Here is a 16,595-nt window from a genome sequence, read left to right on the forward strand (position 1 = left end):
AACTTCAAGTCATTGGTGGGCACGTGTTGCTCATGATGGCATCTGGTGTTGGCAGGATGGACGAATAAAGGACTGACAGTCGGTTTGGTTTGATTCACTAGTAACAGGATTATTCATGAATCTCAGCTGTCTCAAAGGGACGCTTGTGAAACCACCTGGTGGAAAATTCACTGCAGAAGTGGTTGCTGGTGATGCCCCTTCGCCTCTCCATCAGTGTGACTCATTAGGGGAACCAAGCTGTTCTGAATGTTTGGCATCAAGGGCAGATGTGTCGGCGGGACAAAGGCACAAACAGCTGTATTGTGCTAGAGAAGGGCTCAGGTGTAGTTCGGCTCCAGTACATCACCAAACCAGAATTTCTGGCCTTCCCACAAAACCCTGAACTCAAAATGATGACAAACAATAAACTTGATAATTCAGTACTATGGTTCATTCTGTCCATGTTTTCAGTGATTATTTACAATAAACATGTATAATGTGTTTAAACACAAATCTCTGAATTGCCTTTTTACATACACTTTATGCAGAAAACAAATCCCTAAAACAACTCCTGAGCTGGAATGAATTTGTGACTTGTTATGGTCTGGAAACTAAAAACCTTGTGGTGGTTTGTTTTGTTCCTCTTCATGGAAATCTGCCAAAAGTTTTGAACTACTTTACAGTTGCAGGTCTGGCATGAAACAAAGGCTGAACAAAGGTATTTACCCATGTGACATGTGAGACGTATGTGACACGGTGACTAGAATTACACTCAGGAATGTAGCAACACCGGTTCATGTGTGTCTGTTGTGGGTTGAGGATGAAACAATACCAGAGAATCCAGAGCTGGGCTGTGTGCAATGTACAATGCCAACAGGAGATGGAGGGCAAATTAATAACTTTCTCTGAAACCATTTGAAAAGCAGTTTGACAGGCATTCGTTTTGGCTTACTGGTTTTTACATGGAACATCCATCCACTATCTATACACCACTCAATCCTCACTAGGGTCGTGGGGGGCTGGAGTCTATCCCAGCTGACTCAGGGTGAAGGCAGGAGACACCCTGGACAGGTTGCCAGTCCATCGCAGGGCCACACCCAGAGACAGACAACCAAGCACTCTCACATTCACACCCACAGGTATGCAAAGCATTTCACTGCACGTTATGCCATGTATAACTGTGTTTGTGACCAATAAAGGCCTTGAATCCTTGAATCCACAGACAATCTAGAATCACCAATTAACCTTAACATGGAAGCCTGAGATAACTCGGAGAGAACCCGGAGAACCCACGCTGCAAACTCTAGCAGAAAGATCCCAGGTGTCCTCACCGGGACCAAACTGGCGGCCTTCTAGATGTCAGGCAACGATGCTAACCACCGCTCCATTTTGCAGCCCTTACAGGGAACAGTCAAGTACAAATAAGACAGTAACTACACCTGACCAACAGGCTTGCAGAGCTCTCTTGTGCTTTAACAACTGCAAAACATCATGATTTCACTTCATCATCTGTCCTTTATCCATTTCCTCCTCATTGTCTTTTCTTGTTGGTTTAAACAGACATCCATGTGATTGACACAGAGCAGGTGATCCACATTCTAACCTTCCTACAACATAAAAGTAACCAAAACTCACCAAGTGTATAAAGCGTATCTTCGGCACTGACCTTCAACAACATGAGCAGCAGAGACAGAATGTGTAAACGAAGGCATTCACACACAGATCTGTCTGTAACAACACCAGCATGGAAGTCACTTCCTTTCCAGCTGTGTTATCTGCACCACGTGCCCAGGTAGACACATCAGGTGCTTGTGTGGCGGGACAGTATCAGAATAAGAAGCAATCTGGAAGGTCTATTTCAGACAGACATCAACCTTAAGTAAGCTTGCATAGTTGGAACTGCAACATATCACTGTGTACTGGTAAATAGCCAGCAGCTGAATGCAACTGAGCCACATTCTGAATCTTGTAGTAAGCACACTGTTGACTTGATACTGGAAAATCCTGCTGTCCCTCCAGACTGTGTGCCCGTCATGTCTGCAAACTCTCTGACTAAAACACACACAAACTATCTCCATTCAAAAAAAGACACGTCTGGTTAACAAAGTGTTTTAACTGCAAACGCTCTCTGTAAAAAAAGTGATCACTGACCCTTTTCTCCCCTCTATCTGCCAGACAGGTGATAGAAAGCTTTGAATTCTGAGAGTTTCAATGGAGTCACTGTTTGTCTTTGATTTGATTGGTTAACTCTCGTCATGATCTTGGGTGCTTTCTGTTGATTTTGAGTTTATTTTTCAGTCTCTTGTTGTTCTGCTGCTTCTCCTCCTGCGTCTTGTGACTCACCTGTGTCTTGCCTCCCCACTTAGTTCTCTCTCTATCCTGCATCCTTCTATCTTTGTTCACTTGGTTTTGTTCAGCCTCCTGTTTGCCTGCCTGCCGTTCATACATCTGTGTCGCCTCGTGATTTGTTTTTTTTTTCTGCTTCTGGTTTAAACATTTAGTTTTTTGTGCCCTGTTTGCTATCCTCATGTTCCTGTTTCACTTTCTTGAATTCTGTTATTTCTGGATTAGTTATTGTGTTTTGGCCCTTGCATGTTCCCTGAACTCTCCCACTGTTCTGTGTCTGCTCCCCACCTTTTTAATTAGTTCTGTTTTTATTTTCATTTTTGTCACAACCTGCCCTCTGTCTATATTTGCACTTTCTTTAAACACTCCCCCGACATGGTTATGGTTGAGAGCACACGAGGACTACAGACTGCACAGCTGTCAGTTCATACGCCAAATACACGATGTTCACTGTATTTCTAAACTATTTCGAGACCGATAAATACTAAACAAATGTCAGCATATCCATCGGTGCTTCTGTTAGCTTTGTCCTCTGAACAAAGATTCATTCATATACAGTTTGGTGTGTATGAACTGACTCTGTGGAGGTGGGCTCTACTCAGTTTACACCTGGAATCTTGCCCTCAAGGATTCAACCACTTTTCGTTCTGTGATCAGCTCCCTGCAAGTTTTAACTTGACCAAAAAAAAGCTATGTGGAACATGTAGACAGAAAAAACACGTCTTTCTTCTCAGCCTGGCCCGCTCACACTCAGACTTATTCATCATTATTATTATTACGTCTGCCAAGGAGGGTGTGTTTTAGCCGGCGTTTATCTAATAGTTAGCAAAATAACTCATTTTGAAATGAACACATTTAATAAAAGACGGTGAATTCTGATCTGAGGAAAAGCAACTTTCAATCAGATCTAACATTTGTGGGTGAACTGGAATACTACACGACTAACTTTGGAGGCTGGGAGAGGAAAGACACATCTAAACATATCTGACAGAGCTGTGAACTCAGTTTAGGTGACAAAGCCAGCCTCCTGTTTTAGTGCTGACACAACGTCTGACAAGGATGATACTGTTGGTATTTCATTTTTATTTCGTCTTCTTACTATTATTATTATTACTTGCAAGTATTTGCCAAAAGTGGTGAAGATTTACATGTTTTATAGCTCTTGCCCTTGGCTGTGGCAAAGTGGCTCTAAAGTAGGGTTGTCAAAAATATCGATACCTCAACACTAAACCTGGTATCGAGCAGCGATATTAACCTCCCATGGTATCGATACTTTTCTGTCTCTCGCGGCCTAGTTGCGGCTAGTTGTTAATGTTTTACTGTAATGTTTTTAAATAACCTTTCCACTTGAATTTTACCCCAGCATCTATATTTTTTAACTGAACAAAGGATTTCAGTCGGATGTGGAGCTGTTATCTATTAACGTGACAGCTGTGTGAGTCTCACCGTCTTAGCTTCGCCATGAAAACGGACATTGTTAACTCACACTGTCTTTTTTTCTTAGAATTTTCCTCAGAAAGGTAAACTTTCATCTACAGTGAGGGAAATGATTTTGGCCACATACAAAATAATTTTAACAGTAAGTTTATTTTAACGGTAAGAGATGGAATATCAACCAAAAAATCCAGAAAAACATTATCTAACAGTTATAAATTATTTTCCAATGATTAAGACAAATAAGTATTTGATCCTCTTCCTACCAGCGAGAATGCGGCTCCCACAGATTGGTTATGGGAACAAGAGGCACACATGTAAGCCCATTCTGCTTCAAAAACAAACCATCTGAACTGGTTACATGTGTGAAAGAAACCTGCCCAAATAAACAAATAAAAATCCTGTGTTTGAAAATATATGGAAATACATTCAAGAGTTAATATACCGAACAGATCTAGTACCTGTAGTGAATGGCTGCACTACAGTAAAAGGTATAATGTAGTAACAGGTAAGATTAGGCAGGGAAGAGAGAGCCAAAGCAGAGGCAGGGCTGAGAGGAGTCACTTCCTTTATGGCCTCAGGTTAGCTTTATTATCTGCTATGTATGTCAACAAGAGACTCAGGCCTGACTGGCAAGAATTGCACTTTTGAATGGTAGCTGTTAAGGTTGCCTTATAAATGAGGAAAGAAGAACATCTTTCACTTTCACAGCATGCGGCACAACTGTACCACAAGTTTCAGTATCATTCAACACCGTGACTGTAAAGCACTGAAGCCTGAATGCACAGCTCAGTCATGTATTTGTAAAACGTCATGGAGGCATGTTTTTAGGTCGGACCCTCTAACAATTCCATATTACAGTCGTGACTCGATAATCCGACCCTTAACCCATTGAAAATAGCCTCAACATACCGACAGCCTCAGATTCCGACTCCGACATGACATTTTATGTCACTAATAAGGATAACGGCGTATTATCTGACTGAACTATCCCACAGATTGGCTACGTTCACACTGCAGGACTTGATGCTCAATTTGGATTTTTTTGTGAAATCCGATTTTTTGCGAGTTCGTTCACATTTCCAATTAAATGCAACTTGTATGTGATCTGCTGTGTGAACTTCATACGACCCAAAAGTGTCCCGCATGCACAGAAGAGGACACAACGATGTCACGCAGGGAGCGTGCTCAGTGTTTGCAGAAGTAAACACGGATGGTAACAGTGGAGTGTATCTGCCACTTCCCCACCGCCGCTGCCACTGCCAATGGTGCAAACAGAAGTGTGACCGCTAACTTAACTGGCATCAGCAGGCAAGTACTGCCTGTGTGTTCTGACGGAGTGGAATTGCACAATCGCACCGGTTCATTAGTTGTGAAATCCAGCAATGTGTAGTGTTCTAACAGTACACTAGTTATTATAACAACTATAGACAACAAACATTAACAACAAATGAGCCTTCAAGCATCAAGCCGTCCTTGTATCTCGACCTCCGTCTTGACAATCCGACAGCCTTGCTATCCGACATAAAAGAAGGTTTCATATTTGGTATCAGATTATCGAGTCATGACTGCATTTAAACACAGCACAAGCTGTTGTTATCTGGACACTTTGATCGGATGCTTTTGCTTTAGTTTTAATTTATCTGTTACTGCATTACTATGTTTTGTACATCATTTAATGTATTGACTAGTCTTGCATGAATGACAAACACAGCGTGCCTACCGTGGTGCTCTCCAGTACTGTGAGTGGTACATCTAAATGCAGCCGTGAGGAACATTAACGGAAAACTGACCTATGTCTGAAAGACTACAATGCAGTCACTTCAAACTGAAAGTTTCAGCAATGGAGTTAGAAGGTACATAGTGTGAAACAGAAACGTCAAAGAGATTGACTCACAAGCTGCTGCTGCTGCTGCTACACACTACTGTTGAGTTAAGTTTGTTGTAAGACAGAACCGGTAGTCCAGAAAGAAAGGCCTGACTGCTTTGACTATCCTGAGTGGTGGTGGGTGTTATCTCTGACTGGTCCACAGGAGATCTCCCTGGTATTTCCTCAATAAGGCCAGAGGAGGCAGAGCTTGCAGTGGTTCTCATCCAGTCCCAAAGTTAAAATTAGATTTTAATACCCCTGGCCTCAGAAGAGAACATCAGGGCCTGGTGCTGTTCGGCCTCATTCTGCCTTGCAGCAGAACAGTAGACCACAACACGACATTAAACTCAGCCTAAGTTTTGCAATTCATAAACAGACATAACCTGAAATGTCAGTTATGAACAGGAGGTGAGCTGTCTTAAAGTTAAGATTACAACGAACCATGTCTGAATCTCCAGGACCATTTGTTTTTTGTCTGAGCTAAATTCTGATTCAACTAAATGACAGAGCAACCTGTCTGTCCAGTGGAGCCAGAAGCACTGTCTTGTCTTTTCATAGGTAATGATTTCTATTACATACTCTCACAATAATCACGTGGAGGGTCTCAGGCTGCCATGAAAGCTATAGCATCTCAGCAAAGCAAAAGGTTGAAGTTAAATCTGCTAGGATTACAGATAATTGGCAATTTCTGTCAACATGCCAGTTTTATTGACATGACAAATTTGGATAGGTCCATCAAGGAACAAATCTAAGTATCCGTCATGCTTTGTCTTGTTCCTCCTGCATTGTGTACCTTAATACCACCTAAAGAGCCCACCAGAAGCTTCCTAAAACTTTCAGAAAAATGTCTCCCCATCTGGGAGAGAGCAGAACTACACCAACACATTGATAAATTATGTCATCCGTCTGGATAGTGATGGCTGTAATCTTTCCACTGAATGCATCAGAAACTCTTCTTATATGATTCCTTGGTTTTAGAACCTCAGTTTCCACCAAACTCCTCGCTGCTGTAGTCTACCATGTTCCTGTCTCTACAGTTGTTTCTGATTTCAACGTACCACTACTGGTGGGCCAGAAACACACTGCAACTGTTTGATTTATGCAGCACTTGATAGGCCTAATCAGCACAGTGTGAACTGGTTTGGCAAAGGCTTGGATGCAACATACATTTATTTATTATTCCACACTCTAACTTCAAATACTTCCTTCCGACAGCCTTGCTATCCAACATAAAAGAAGGTTTTACATTTAGCGTCAGATTATCGAGTCACGACTGTACTTAAAAAGAATACGTTAAAATTGTACAGAACATTTCTCGGCACAGTTTTTCCTGTTTACAATCATTTGTATGATGTGTTGAGAAATGAGCAGCGTTTGGAGGAACTGACAAAGGAGGTGACATTTAAAATGAGTGAAAAAGATCACTGTAAAAAAGTTCATCTGAAACCCTGTTATTAAAGTGCAAAAGCTGCTTTCATGGTTCCTCCATGGTTTCTACCTCCCTCCCTAAATATCATATAGTAATAGAGGAACAGAAGCAGGCCACAGCAAGTCACAGGCCGACCATCCTTCAGCTGGAGGACTGCTCCAAGTCAACAATGTACATTTCCCCAAGCGTCTGCCAGCAAAACTTTGAATCCCCACCAGCTTTAAGGCTGACATTCTATATCAGACTCTGGTGGACAAATAAAGGAAGGATCATCCTGCAAGAGTTTACAAAGCAAAGTAATAATATGAACAAAGAAAATGAAAAGTTGCAGTATACTCCTGAGGCAAAATAAAAAACAAAAACTAACTTTGCCCTTAACATGACTGCTGTTGTACACAGTCAGTGTCCCTTTCTGGTACCTTGGGCTATGATGGTAAAAAGGGAGGGCAAAAAAGAGGAGATAAAGACTAAGAGGGATGGTGGAAAGTACCTGGTGAGCTCATTTCACTAATAAAGCCACCATTTTAACATGACAGAGAAAAGCACCTTTCTACAAAGTTCAGCAGTTTCTCTGTAAGAGTTTGGGGAAATTTAACAGAAACTCAGAAGAAGAGAGTGTGTGACACATTATTAGTCCTGTCCGTCATCTGGCAGAGTGATGCACAATAAGCAGGAAAACACCCACGACTGGCAAAGTAGTTTTACTGAGACAAGCTTATGGCAGTAAACACAATTAAGACAAGCATAAAGCTACGGTTTACTGTGAGCCTCGGCCCTACTCGAGAGAGAATCCTCTCAATGACTGTACAGACTTTGTAACGTTGGTGGATGTGCTGAACATTAAGACCTTCAGACCTGAAATGTTTTACTTGTTTGAGGTGTTCCAGCGCTTGTTGTCGTTAAAACAGTTTATTCCAAAAGTGAGAGCATTAACTGTCAGATGTATCACTCAAACCGGTGCAGGAAAGAACAATAACACAACAGTATTTCTCAAGACATGTAGCCAAAAGAAAAAATAAAGTTTGATGACCGACCACTTCTACACATTTCAAAGCAGCAGCTTCTGATTCATATTCAGTCAACGACACAAGCAGAATGCTCGCTGCTAGGACAGGTCTCCGGACTATTTCATCTGCACACTAATGCAGCAGTGGAAGGAAACACAAACCTCTCCTGGAAGGACAAAAGAAATAAACCTCAGATAGAAGCAGGCTCGAGTAGGGCGACCGTCTGCATCAGGATGGGGATGGAGGAGCTTTCAGGTGCCTTCCTGCTTTGTTCTTGAAGGGGCGACACATCCATGTGCCAGATCAACAGGAAAAACAAACCTGTTCTCTTTAAATCTGCCTCTTAAGTCTTTGATGCCCAATAACTAAAGCTCCTAATGTCCTTCGGCATTGTGTTGTCAGACTTTAAAGTTAAAAAAAACTTTCTGGTAATCTCTGTATGATGTATTAATCCTTACCTCTAGCAGATAGTGTGAACATGAGGATGAGCGCAGGCAGCATTCTTGCCTCACATCAGTGAAACCGAAGCAGTTCAAAAGCGCTACAGATCCACAGCTAACATCATGCGTGAAGCATCATGTTGTACCACCAACGGCTTCACAAGCACAGAGGTGGCTGTTAGCTTTAAACAAACAGGCTTCAGGTTGCTCAAGGTTTAGGATTAGCAACACGAACGTGCAGCACAGACAACAGCAAACTACATTCAAACATTACAAACGCTGTGTTACGGACTGTAGAATACAGTCAAGTTTACACACACTTGTACCTTCTATGCGTACACATGCTTGAGTTTCCCGTGACTCCTACAACTTTCTTTCTACGATCAAACCTTTGAAACATATGCATCCTTGTCACAAAAGACAATCAAGCATTTTAGTTCTGACATGACAAACTGGCTGCTGTGTTGTTCAGATATGACACCATATTTAGAATTCAGCAGTAGCAACGAGTTCTTTATAGTGATGCCGTTTCTTTTCAAAGCAGCCCGACCTGAACAGCTTGTGCTGAGTATCGCTTTGTTTGATCGGGGTAACAGTGAACCACAAACACAGTTTAAAAAAAAGATGCGTCTTTCCTGTCATTGCAGCCGAAGGTCAAGACTTTCAGTTCCTCCAACTATTCTCATGTGACTGTCGTAACGTCCACGATTCTACAGAATGACAAAAATTAATAGCTTTGCCCATCTAAATGTTTTACTCCCACGTTGTCCCCAGCTGCTGTAAGTAGAGTATTATTTGTATGTATCAAGCTTCCTAGTTTTTTTTATAGTCCAACTCTTTAAGGGCACGTGTTTAGAGTTACTGCAACATCTAAATCAAACAGTAAATGCTGTTAAGTGTCACGGTCGCTTTCGTAGATTCATTTTGTACAATTTGATTTTGTGAAAAGACAAATATTCTACAAGGCAAAAGCGTGTAAAAACACTTCAGCAACACCACGAAAAGCTCCGGCTTTGCTGCTGCTTGTTGTCAACAAGTCAAACTTGGTTGGGCCCTCGTAAGCTGTCATTCAAACTCCTGCAGACTCATTCAAGTCAGTCTGCTGAGTTCAAAGTGTTGTGAGTGCTCATTCATTGGACAGCAACAGCACCATTGTCTTGAAGCTTCCAAAGAATCCAAAAGCTGAAGTGCTGCAGACAGTAAGTGGCAGACACTTCAGTCGCAAGAGGTTTAGCACGAACATGGTGATCTACAACTGTAGCGCTTTTATCAAGCATTAGGAAGCTTAAGGGGGAAAACACAAGTTGAATACCTTCTTTGTGAAGCCACTAAGATTAACCAATTAAATGTACCAAAAAATGTCAACATGACCCACTTTCCTGTCTGCTCTGGTGCCCATGTTGTCAGCGACCATTCTGTCAGCAAGGCAGAAGTCACAACAGGCATTCCACATTCCCCTGCATCCAGGACACAGCACTGTGCCACCCCCAGGCATGTTTGTACGTTACCTGGGTATACACGGTGCAACACAATACTTTGGCATGCACAGAAATGCTTCTCTGTCAAATCCAGTTGCTTTCCAGATGATTAGTCTGTGAGCTTGCTTGTGCCGAAATTAAATACTGTGCAATGAAAGCTGCAAAAGTCACAGTGAAGACATCACGCCGAGAAATAGAATTATCTTAACAAGAACGGCCCTCATGTCTTTTCCTAAAAGCCAAAGTTGTTTTGACTGGATTAAAAAAAAGCAAATCAGACTCAGGCTGATAAAATCTGTATGCAACGTCTTGCAAGTCTCTGCTTCAGAGGGATTTAAAGTTTAGATGGTAGAAAAAAAATGAAGCAGATAATGAAAAAGTTAATTATGTAAGTATTTAATGTAGTATTGCTTTGCTTCAGTTTAGGCGCAACAGAACGAGCTGACCTGAACCTCTCAGGAATGCAGGTCAAACAACAAGTCAAATGCTTGCATCTCAAATAACAGGCGAGAATCTGTTTGGCGAATAATAGCAGAGAATGTACAACGATATTTTGACATGTTTTTTGATGGGAAGTGTCTCAATACAGTTCCGTTATACAGAACGTTTCAACTTTTATGCTGTTCAGTTTCATTAACTTTTCATCATTCATCAGTCTTAAATGCATGCGACAAATAGCTTGTTAGATGACAGATGTCCATGATTTTGTTCTCATGAATGCATTCAATGACGTAACAGGATGCTGTAGTGCTAATCCAGACACCTGCATTTCTAAATAAACCCACAGACACAAACCCTGAATGCAGCACGATTCTGTTCACAGCTTCCAAGTTAATTTTACATATGCAGTGGGGAATGCTGGCTCAACAGCCAGCTGTATTCAAAGGCGTTCAAAATCACCAGGGCAGACGAAGCAGCTGAATGGTTTTCCTCCACACCTTGTTCAACTCAGTGGTAACAGACCGTTTTTTTCCTTTCTGGTTGCTTTTAGGGGACAATCTCAACTGCATCTGGCTAACTGACAACCAAGGGTGCAAACAGCCGCTGGCTATAGCAGTCCAAGCCCAGTTAGGATTAATTTATGGCTATTGATTTTTTTGTGCATTGAGTGAGCCCTAACCTTCTTGCCACAGCTCGCATTGATGTGGCATCCTGGATGAGCTGCACTACCTGAGCAGCTTGTGTGGGTTGTAGACACGCCTCGTGCTACCTCTAGGGCTGAGAGCACTGACAGAATGCAAAAACCACCTGCAGAACCACTCCTTTATAGGGGTTGTCCTACTAGTTGCCTCTCATCTCCACCTGTTGTCTGTTCTATTTGCACAACAGCAGGTGAAATTGGTTCACAATCAGTGTTGCTTCCTGACTGGACAGGTGGATTTCACAGAAGTGTGATTGACTTGGAGTTAAATTGTGTTGTTTAGCTGTTCCCTTAATTTCTTGAGCATTGTACATTGATGCTGATTTTCATTTAAGGTTTATCTAACAGAGCTTCTAAGCAGGGTTTGCAGGTAGAAATAACCTTTTATCTACATCGATATTAGTCTTTCAAACCAAGCTCATTCTAAAATGTAACCCTTCCAATCGGGGCCCAAATCAATCAAACAATTACACAAATATTAAGAAAAAAATCTCTTTGTAACACCACTTTCACAAGCTTTACTTTGACCACCAATTAAAAACATGACAATCAGGCGCCCCTGTAGCTCCCCTAGTTGAGCAGTGACCCATGAACAGGGACTGTAGTTCCCCTAAGCAGCGGTCGTGGGTTCGACTCCCACTCACAACCCTTTGCTGCAGATGTCTCCCCCTTCTTCTCCCCCTTTCCTTCCTCTATCTCTACTGCTCTGAATAAAGGCAAAAAAAGAAGTGAGAATGTTCATGACAAAACAATTCAATTTAAATTTGCATGTACTTTAAGTAGGAAATATGGTTTCAGGAGGATTAAAAAAGTAGATTACCTTGAGTTAGTTCAGCTAGTAGGTCTAATAAAACATCTGTTAAAGCTAAAATTACACCATCAACAGCTGCAGACAGGGTGGATGGCACAAAAAATCCTCAGCAGTGCTAAACATGGTGCAAAATTTGAACAGAAACTAAGTGTTTCACGATGCCTTAGTGTAAGAGGTTTTTATGGCGCTTTGCTACTAAGCTCATCTTTACCCACCAACACAACCAGCTTGTGGCTTTCTAGTGTTTTCTCTCTTTTTTTTCCCTGTTGAAGGAAGCTGAACTGCCAATAAGTCCAATTTCCTGAAGCTAACTCCCCAACGTTCACCTTTTTCTGTCACTCTCTATCACTATCTAATGACATCCCTTCATAGATAATCAAATAGCTCCTCAGCAGCCATGTTATTTTACAAGTTTCCCAGAACCCAAAACAGTGGCAAAGAAAATCTGTGTAATCCTTTTCTCAGGAACAGTTCTTCCATCAGTGTCACAATCCTGGGGGGGATAAAAACATTACTGGCACACATGACATAGAATCTGCCGACACTGAATTCAGACCACGCTGCTTGACGCCTGTCAGCAACCGAGTGAAAAATCATAACGCAGACACATGCATGACTTCAACCGGTTTCATTCACGACTTCCTCATTCATCAGTTTTTCCCCACAGTCTCTCCTGAGAACGGTGAACTTCATCAAATTTTAAACAAACTACAACTTCCCTTCCTTCTAAACGCTGTTTGACCTATCATTTTTTTATGCTGTGACGCTTCTCTATCATATGACTATGACATCATCACAAGGTGGAAACAACCTGAAAATAACCACAGGACCAAAAACGCTGTCGGTGAGTCATATGAACAGTGTGTGACTGTGTTTGTTTAGGTATGGGTGTTTTGCAGACTTGCCCTCATTTAGTTTCACTTTCACTGCTTATTCATGTGCTTTTGTTGTCAGAGTGGCTGTACTGGGGAAAACCAACTGTATTGCACACAAGCTAGCCTGATGGTGTCAGCATTAGACACTAGGGATCGACCGATTATAGGCCTGACTGATTATTGAGGCTGATATTTGGAATTTTTGTGATTATTGCTATACACCGCTTAATCCTCACTAGGGTCATGGGGGGCTGGAGTCTATCCCAGCTGACTCAGGGTGAAGTCACCGGTCACCAGTCTATCACAGGACTATACTTAGACAACCAAGCACACTCCCATTCACACCTACAGATAATTTAGAATCACCAATTAACCTCAACAAGATCCCGGGTGTCCTCACCGGGACACGAACCGATGACCTTCTTGCTGCGAGGAGACAGTGCTAACCACTGAGCCACCTTGCAGCCCAACATTTTACCGCCACCATTTATTACAACATTTCTCCTGACTGGTGCTCTTATCACCATGACATCCCAGGCTGTCTCAGATTTTGAGATGACATCACTGCCGGAGAAGAAAACCTTGTTTNTTATCACCATGACATCCCAGGCTGTCTCAGATTTTAAGATGACATCACTGCCGGAGAAGAAAACCTTGTTTGTCCCCAATTTTATCTTTTCAAAATGTAAATAAAACACACCTGCATGTAGCCTGTCCTGTATATCATTCACAGTTTTGAAATCATCCTACAGCAGCTCATGACATGTGAAATTTCCAGGGTTGGACCTGAATATCTGAATATTCAGTCGCTGTGGTGGTATCCGGATAGAAGTTTTGATATCTGAATATGGCTTTGACCGCTATCCTAAACTGGCATTAGCAGCCAAGTACTGCCTGTGTGTCCCGCCCACTCTTCCCCCGTTTGAGTGTCTGGCTGGGGGACTTTCTGAATAACAGAGAAAGGTTTAGGTGGGGCTTTTTTTTTACAAACAATGATCTTTCAGAACTCAGCTACTGGGGTTATAGGAATAAGATGGCTGAAAGCAGCCTCTAGCACCCACCCCCATTACAACCACTGACCCCCACCAAGGTGTTCTCCCTCCAGAAAAAGACAAGGCGTTCTACATGTCAGGGCAGATGGAGATAGCATTTCAAACCATCCTCTCCACCTAGCCTGAAGCAAATTGGAAGAGCAACTGCATACTACACTCATTATCTTCTCTGACTGCCTCACTTTTCAGCAGGGTTTAATCACCTTCTATAAGACCACAGGTTTCTTTTTGTTGTTTGTTTTTTTTCCCAGATATCGCCAGACAGCTCAAGCTGGAAAATGACTCCAGCTGCTATCCACTATGATGGTGTCTGTTGTTATGTGGAGGACAAACATTGATTTCTGTATGAATGAAATGTACCTCACCCCCTTAGTTGGCTCCCCTGGGGGGTCACTGATTAAGAGACAGGCCAACCAGCAGCAAGTGATGGACATGACGACCACTAATCTCACACACACACACACAGCCAGCCTGTCCACTCATTCTGACAAAGACCAGCTCTGAGACCACGGGTGAGATGGTGACACAGATAAGAGCTGTGGGAAAAACAAACATGTATTCTGATTTATCCAGTGCAAGCGACACTAGAAAATGTCAGTGATGCCAGTGCTGGTTAGACTTTAGAAGCTGTGTGAAGCCCTATCCTTGTTTTCTCACCAAAAAGGCTTCACATCAGCCTCAGCAAAACTACCCCCCAGGGGCCGACTGAAAGTTTCCAGGTTATGAATACTCACTTCTCTCACTGGATATTTCATTATTACACACAAGAAGATTTAGTGCCAGTCTTTTTCTGACACACTTAGAGCTTGAGAAGGGAAAAAAATGGAAGACAACGCAGGCTTGAATGATTAAAGTGTTGCTCCTTCTTGGCCTGTTCGGGCACAACCAATAATAAACACACACACACACATCCGCACTCAACACACACAAACAGTGGCTTGGATTACAACTAATTTTAAACAACCACATCCCTAATTACAAACAAGCGATCTACAATAGCAGCAACCCCATTTCCCTCCCTTGGCTTCAAGACAGTCTCATGACACAGCAGCACCGGGAGGCAGCCTGGGCCCTTTGTTTGGATATGGACCTGGCTTTTATTCAGAAATAATTTAGTCAGCTCTCGGTTTAGAGAAGCAACTAATGATTATTCCAACTGTTAATTATTCTGTCTGTTTTCTTAATTAACTAACTTGGTTTCCCAAAGCCCAATATCACATTCTTACATGTGTTTTTTTTTTTTGTTCATGACCTAAAGATGTTCATTATAGGGTTACAGAGGGAAAAAGACAGAATATTCACTATTAATAATAATACATTTTATTTATAGAGCGCTTTTCACAAGCTCAAAGACGCTTTACATGTTAAAATAAAAACAAACAGAAAAAAAAATAAGCTTCAGAGACTGTAGAATATTTCCTTTAAAAAGAAATGCTCGAAACTAATTCTTATTGATAGTCATTGCCTCTGTAATACAGTTGTAGACTATTCCCCATCAGTTCCCAGCTACAACACACAGCCACCTTTCTAAACGCCACTTTCCTTTTGTTCCTAATAAACAGACGCACCGCCGAACCAGAAGCTTCTCCGCAGTTTCACCTCATATGAATCTACGCCAGCAGCCATGGAAGCTCACCGTCTCAACGTGCAGCATCAGTCGCCTACAGACACGCATTCCTGGCAGCCTGCTAACGAGCCTTACCTTGCTCCAGCAGCAGCGTCCCGGCGCCCACCAGCGCCAGCAGCAGCAGAACAGCGGCCGAACCCATCCCTGGAAAGTGTCTTATCGAGGCTTCCAGAACACCGCGCAACACGTCCGCCGAGCGTTCAACTAACCGGGAGCCGTAGTCGCTCTCTGTACAAATATGGCAGATGTGTCACTGGTGTTGTTCCGACGCCGAGTGGAAAGTCCGTAAAATGTCCGGGGCGCGAGGAGGGAGGCAGGTGAAGTAGAGCGCGCGCGTGAATGCAGGAAGGGGAGGCGGTGAGGAGGGGGGGAGGCGCTCCGGGAATTCCTGTGATGCCGCCTTGAGGTCCGCGGGACCGAGGAGGAGGGTCATTTAAGTAAACTAGGATTTCTTGCCTGATCACTGCTAATTTAACCTTTACAGGAAGTGTTGAGTATTTCCCACCTTAGACTCTAATTCTGCGTCACTCCAGCTCACGCGGCGTTTCTGTTTCCTGACCTGTATCTAAATCCGGAGGCTGCCTCACGCTTTGAAGTTCCTGAAAACTCACACACGTGTTTAACCAAAGACAGCCACAGGCGGCGCTGTTGCCGCCCTGCACCCTCAGCCAGCATTTTAATACACCAACATGAGGAGGTGTTTGTTCAGACCCAGCCTCTAGGGCAGGGGTCTCGAACTCCGGTCCTCGAGGGCCCAAGCCTGCAAGTTTTAGATGTTTCCTTCTTCCAACACACCTGATTCAAATGATCAGCTCATCATCAAGCTCTGCAGAAGCCTGATAACGATCCTGATCATTTGAATCAGGTGTGATGAAGAAGGAAACATCTAAAACTTGCAGGACTGCGGCCCTCGAGGACCGGAGGTCAAGACCCCTGCTCCAGGGTCAAAGAAAAATAAAAGAGATGAAATTGGTTCAGGTAAAGCAATTTATTGCTTAGTAAATGAACGGTGACAGTACAAAAGAGGGTGGATGTTGCTAAAAATCAAAAGAACCAAACGAAGGCTAACAGTGTGGAAAGCTAGCAAACAAAACTAAACTTTAAAT

The 16,595-nt window shown here is 42.7% G+C and overlaps 1 protein-coding gene across 3 annotated transcripts in view; it reads right to left on the reverse strand.

The window, feature by feature from the left end:
* Positions 1–15,870, reverse strand: part of LOC103372412 (CD166 antigen homolog) — a 49,089-nt gene extending 33,219 nt beyond the window's left edge. The window contains exon 1 of one of the 3 annotated variants that reach the window (XM_008302045.1): positions 15,565–15,870. In XM_008302045.1, coding sequence (XP_008300267.1) covers positions 15,565–15,631 — 67 coding nt within the window. In that variant the 5' untranslated portion in view covers positions 15,632–15,870. Of the gene's footprint in view, positions 1–5,656; positions 6,735–15,564 lie in introns of those variants that run through there. The other 2 variants (XM_008302044.1, XM_008302047.1) reach the window with 2 other exon arrangements.
* Positions 15,871–16,595: the final 725 nt, after the last annotated feature.

This window comes from Stegastes partitus, unplaced genomic scaffold (assembly GCF_000690725.1).
Source record: "Stegastes partitus isolate 25-593 unplaced genomic scaffold, Stegastes_partitus-1.0.2 Scaffold1751, whole genome shotgun sequence".
Lineage (NCBI taxonomy): Eukaryota > Metazoa > Chordata > Actinopteri > Pomacentridae > Stegastes > Stegastes partitus.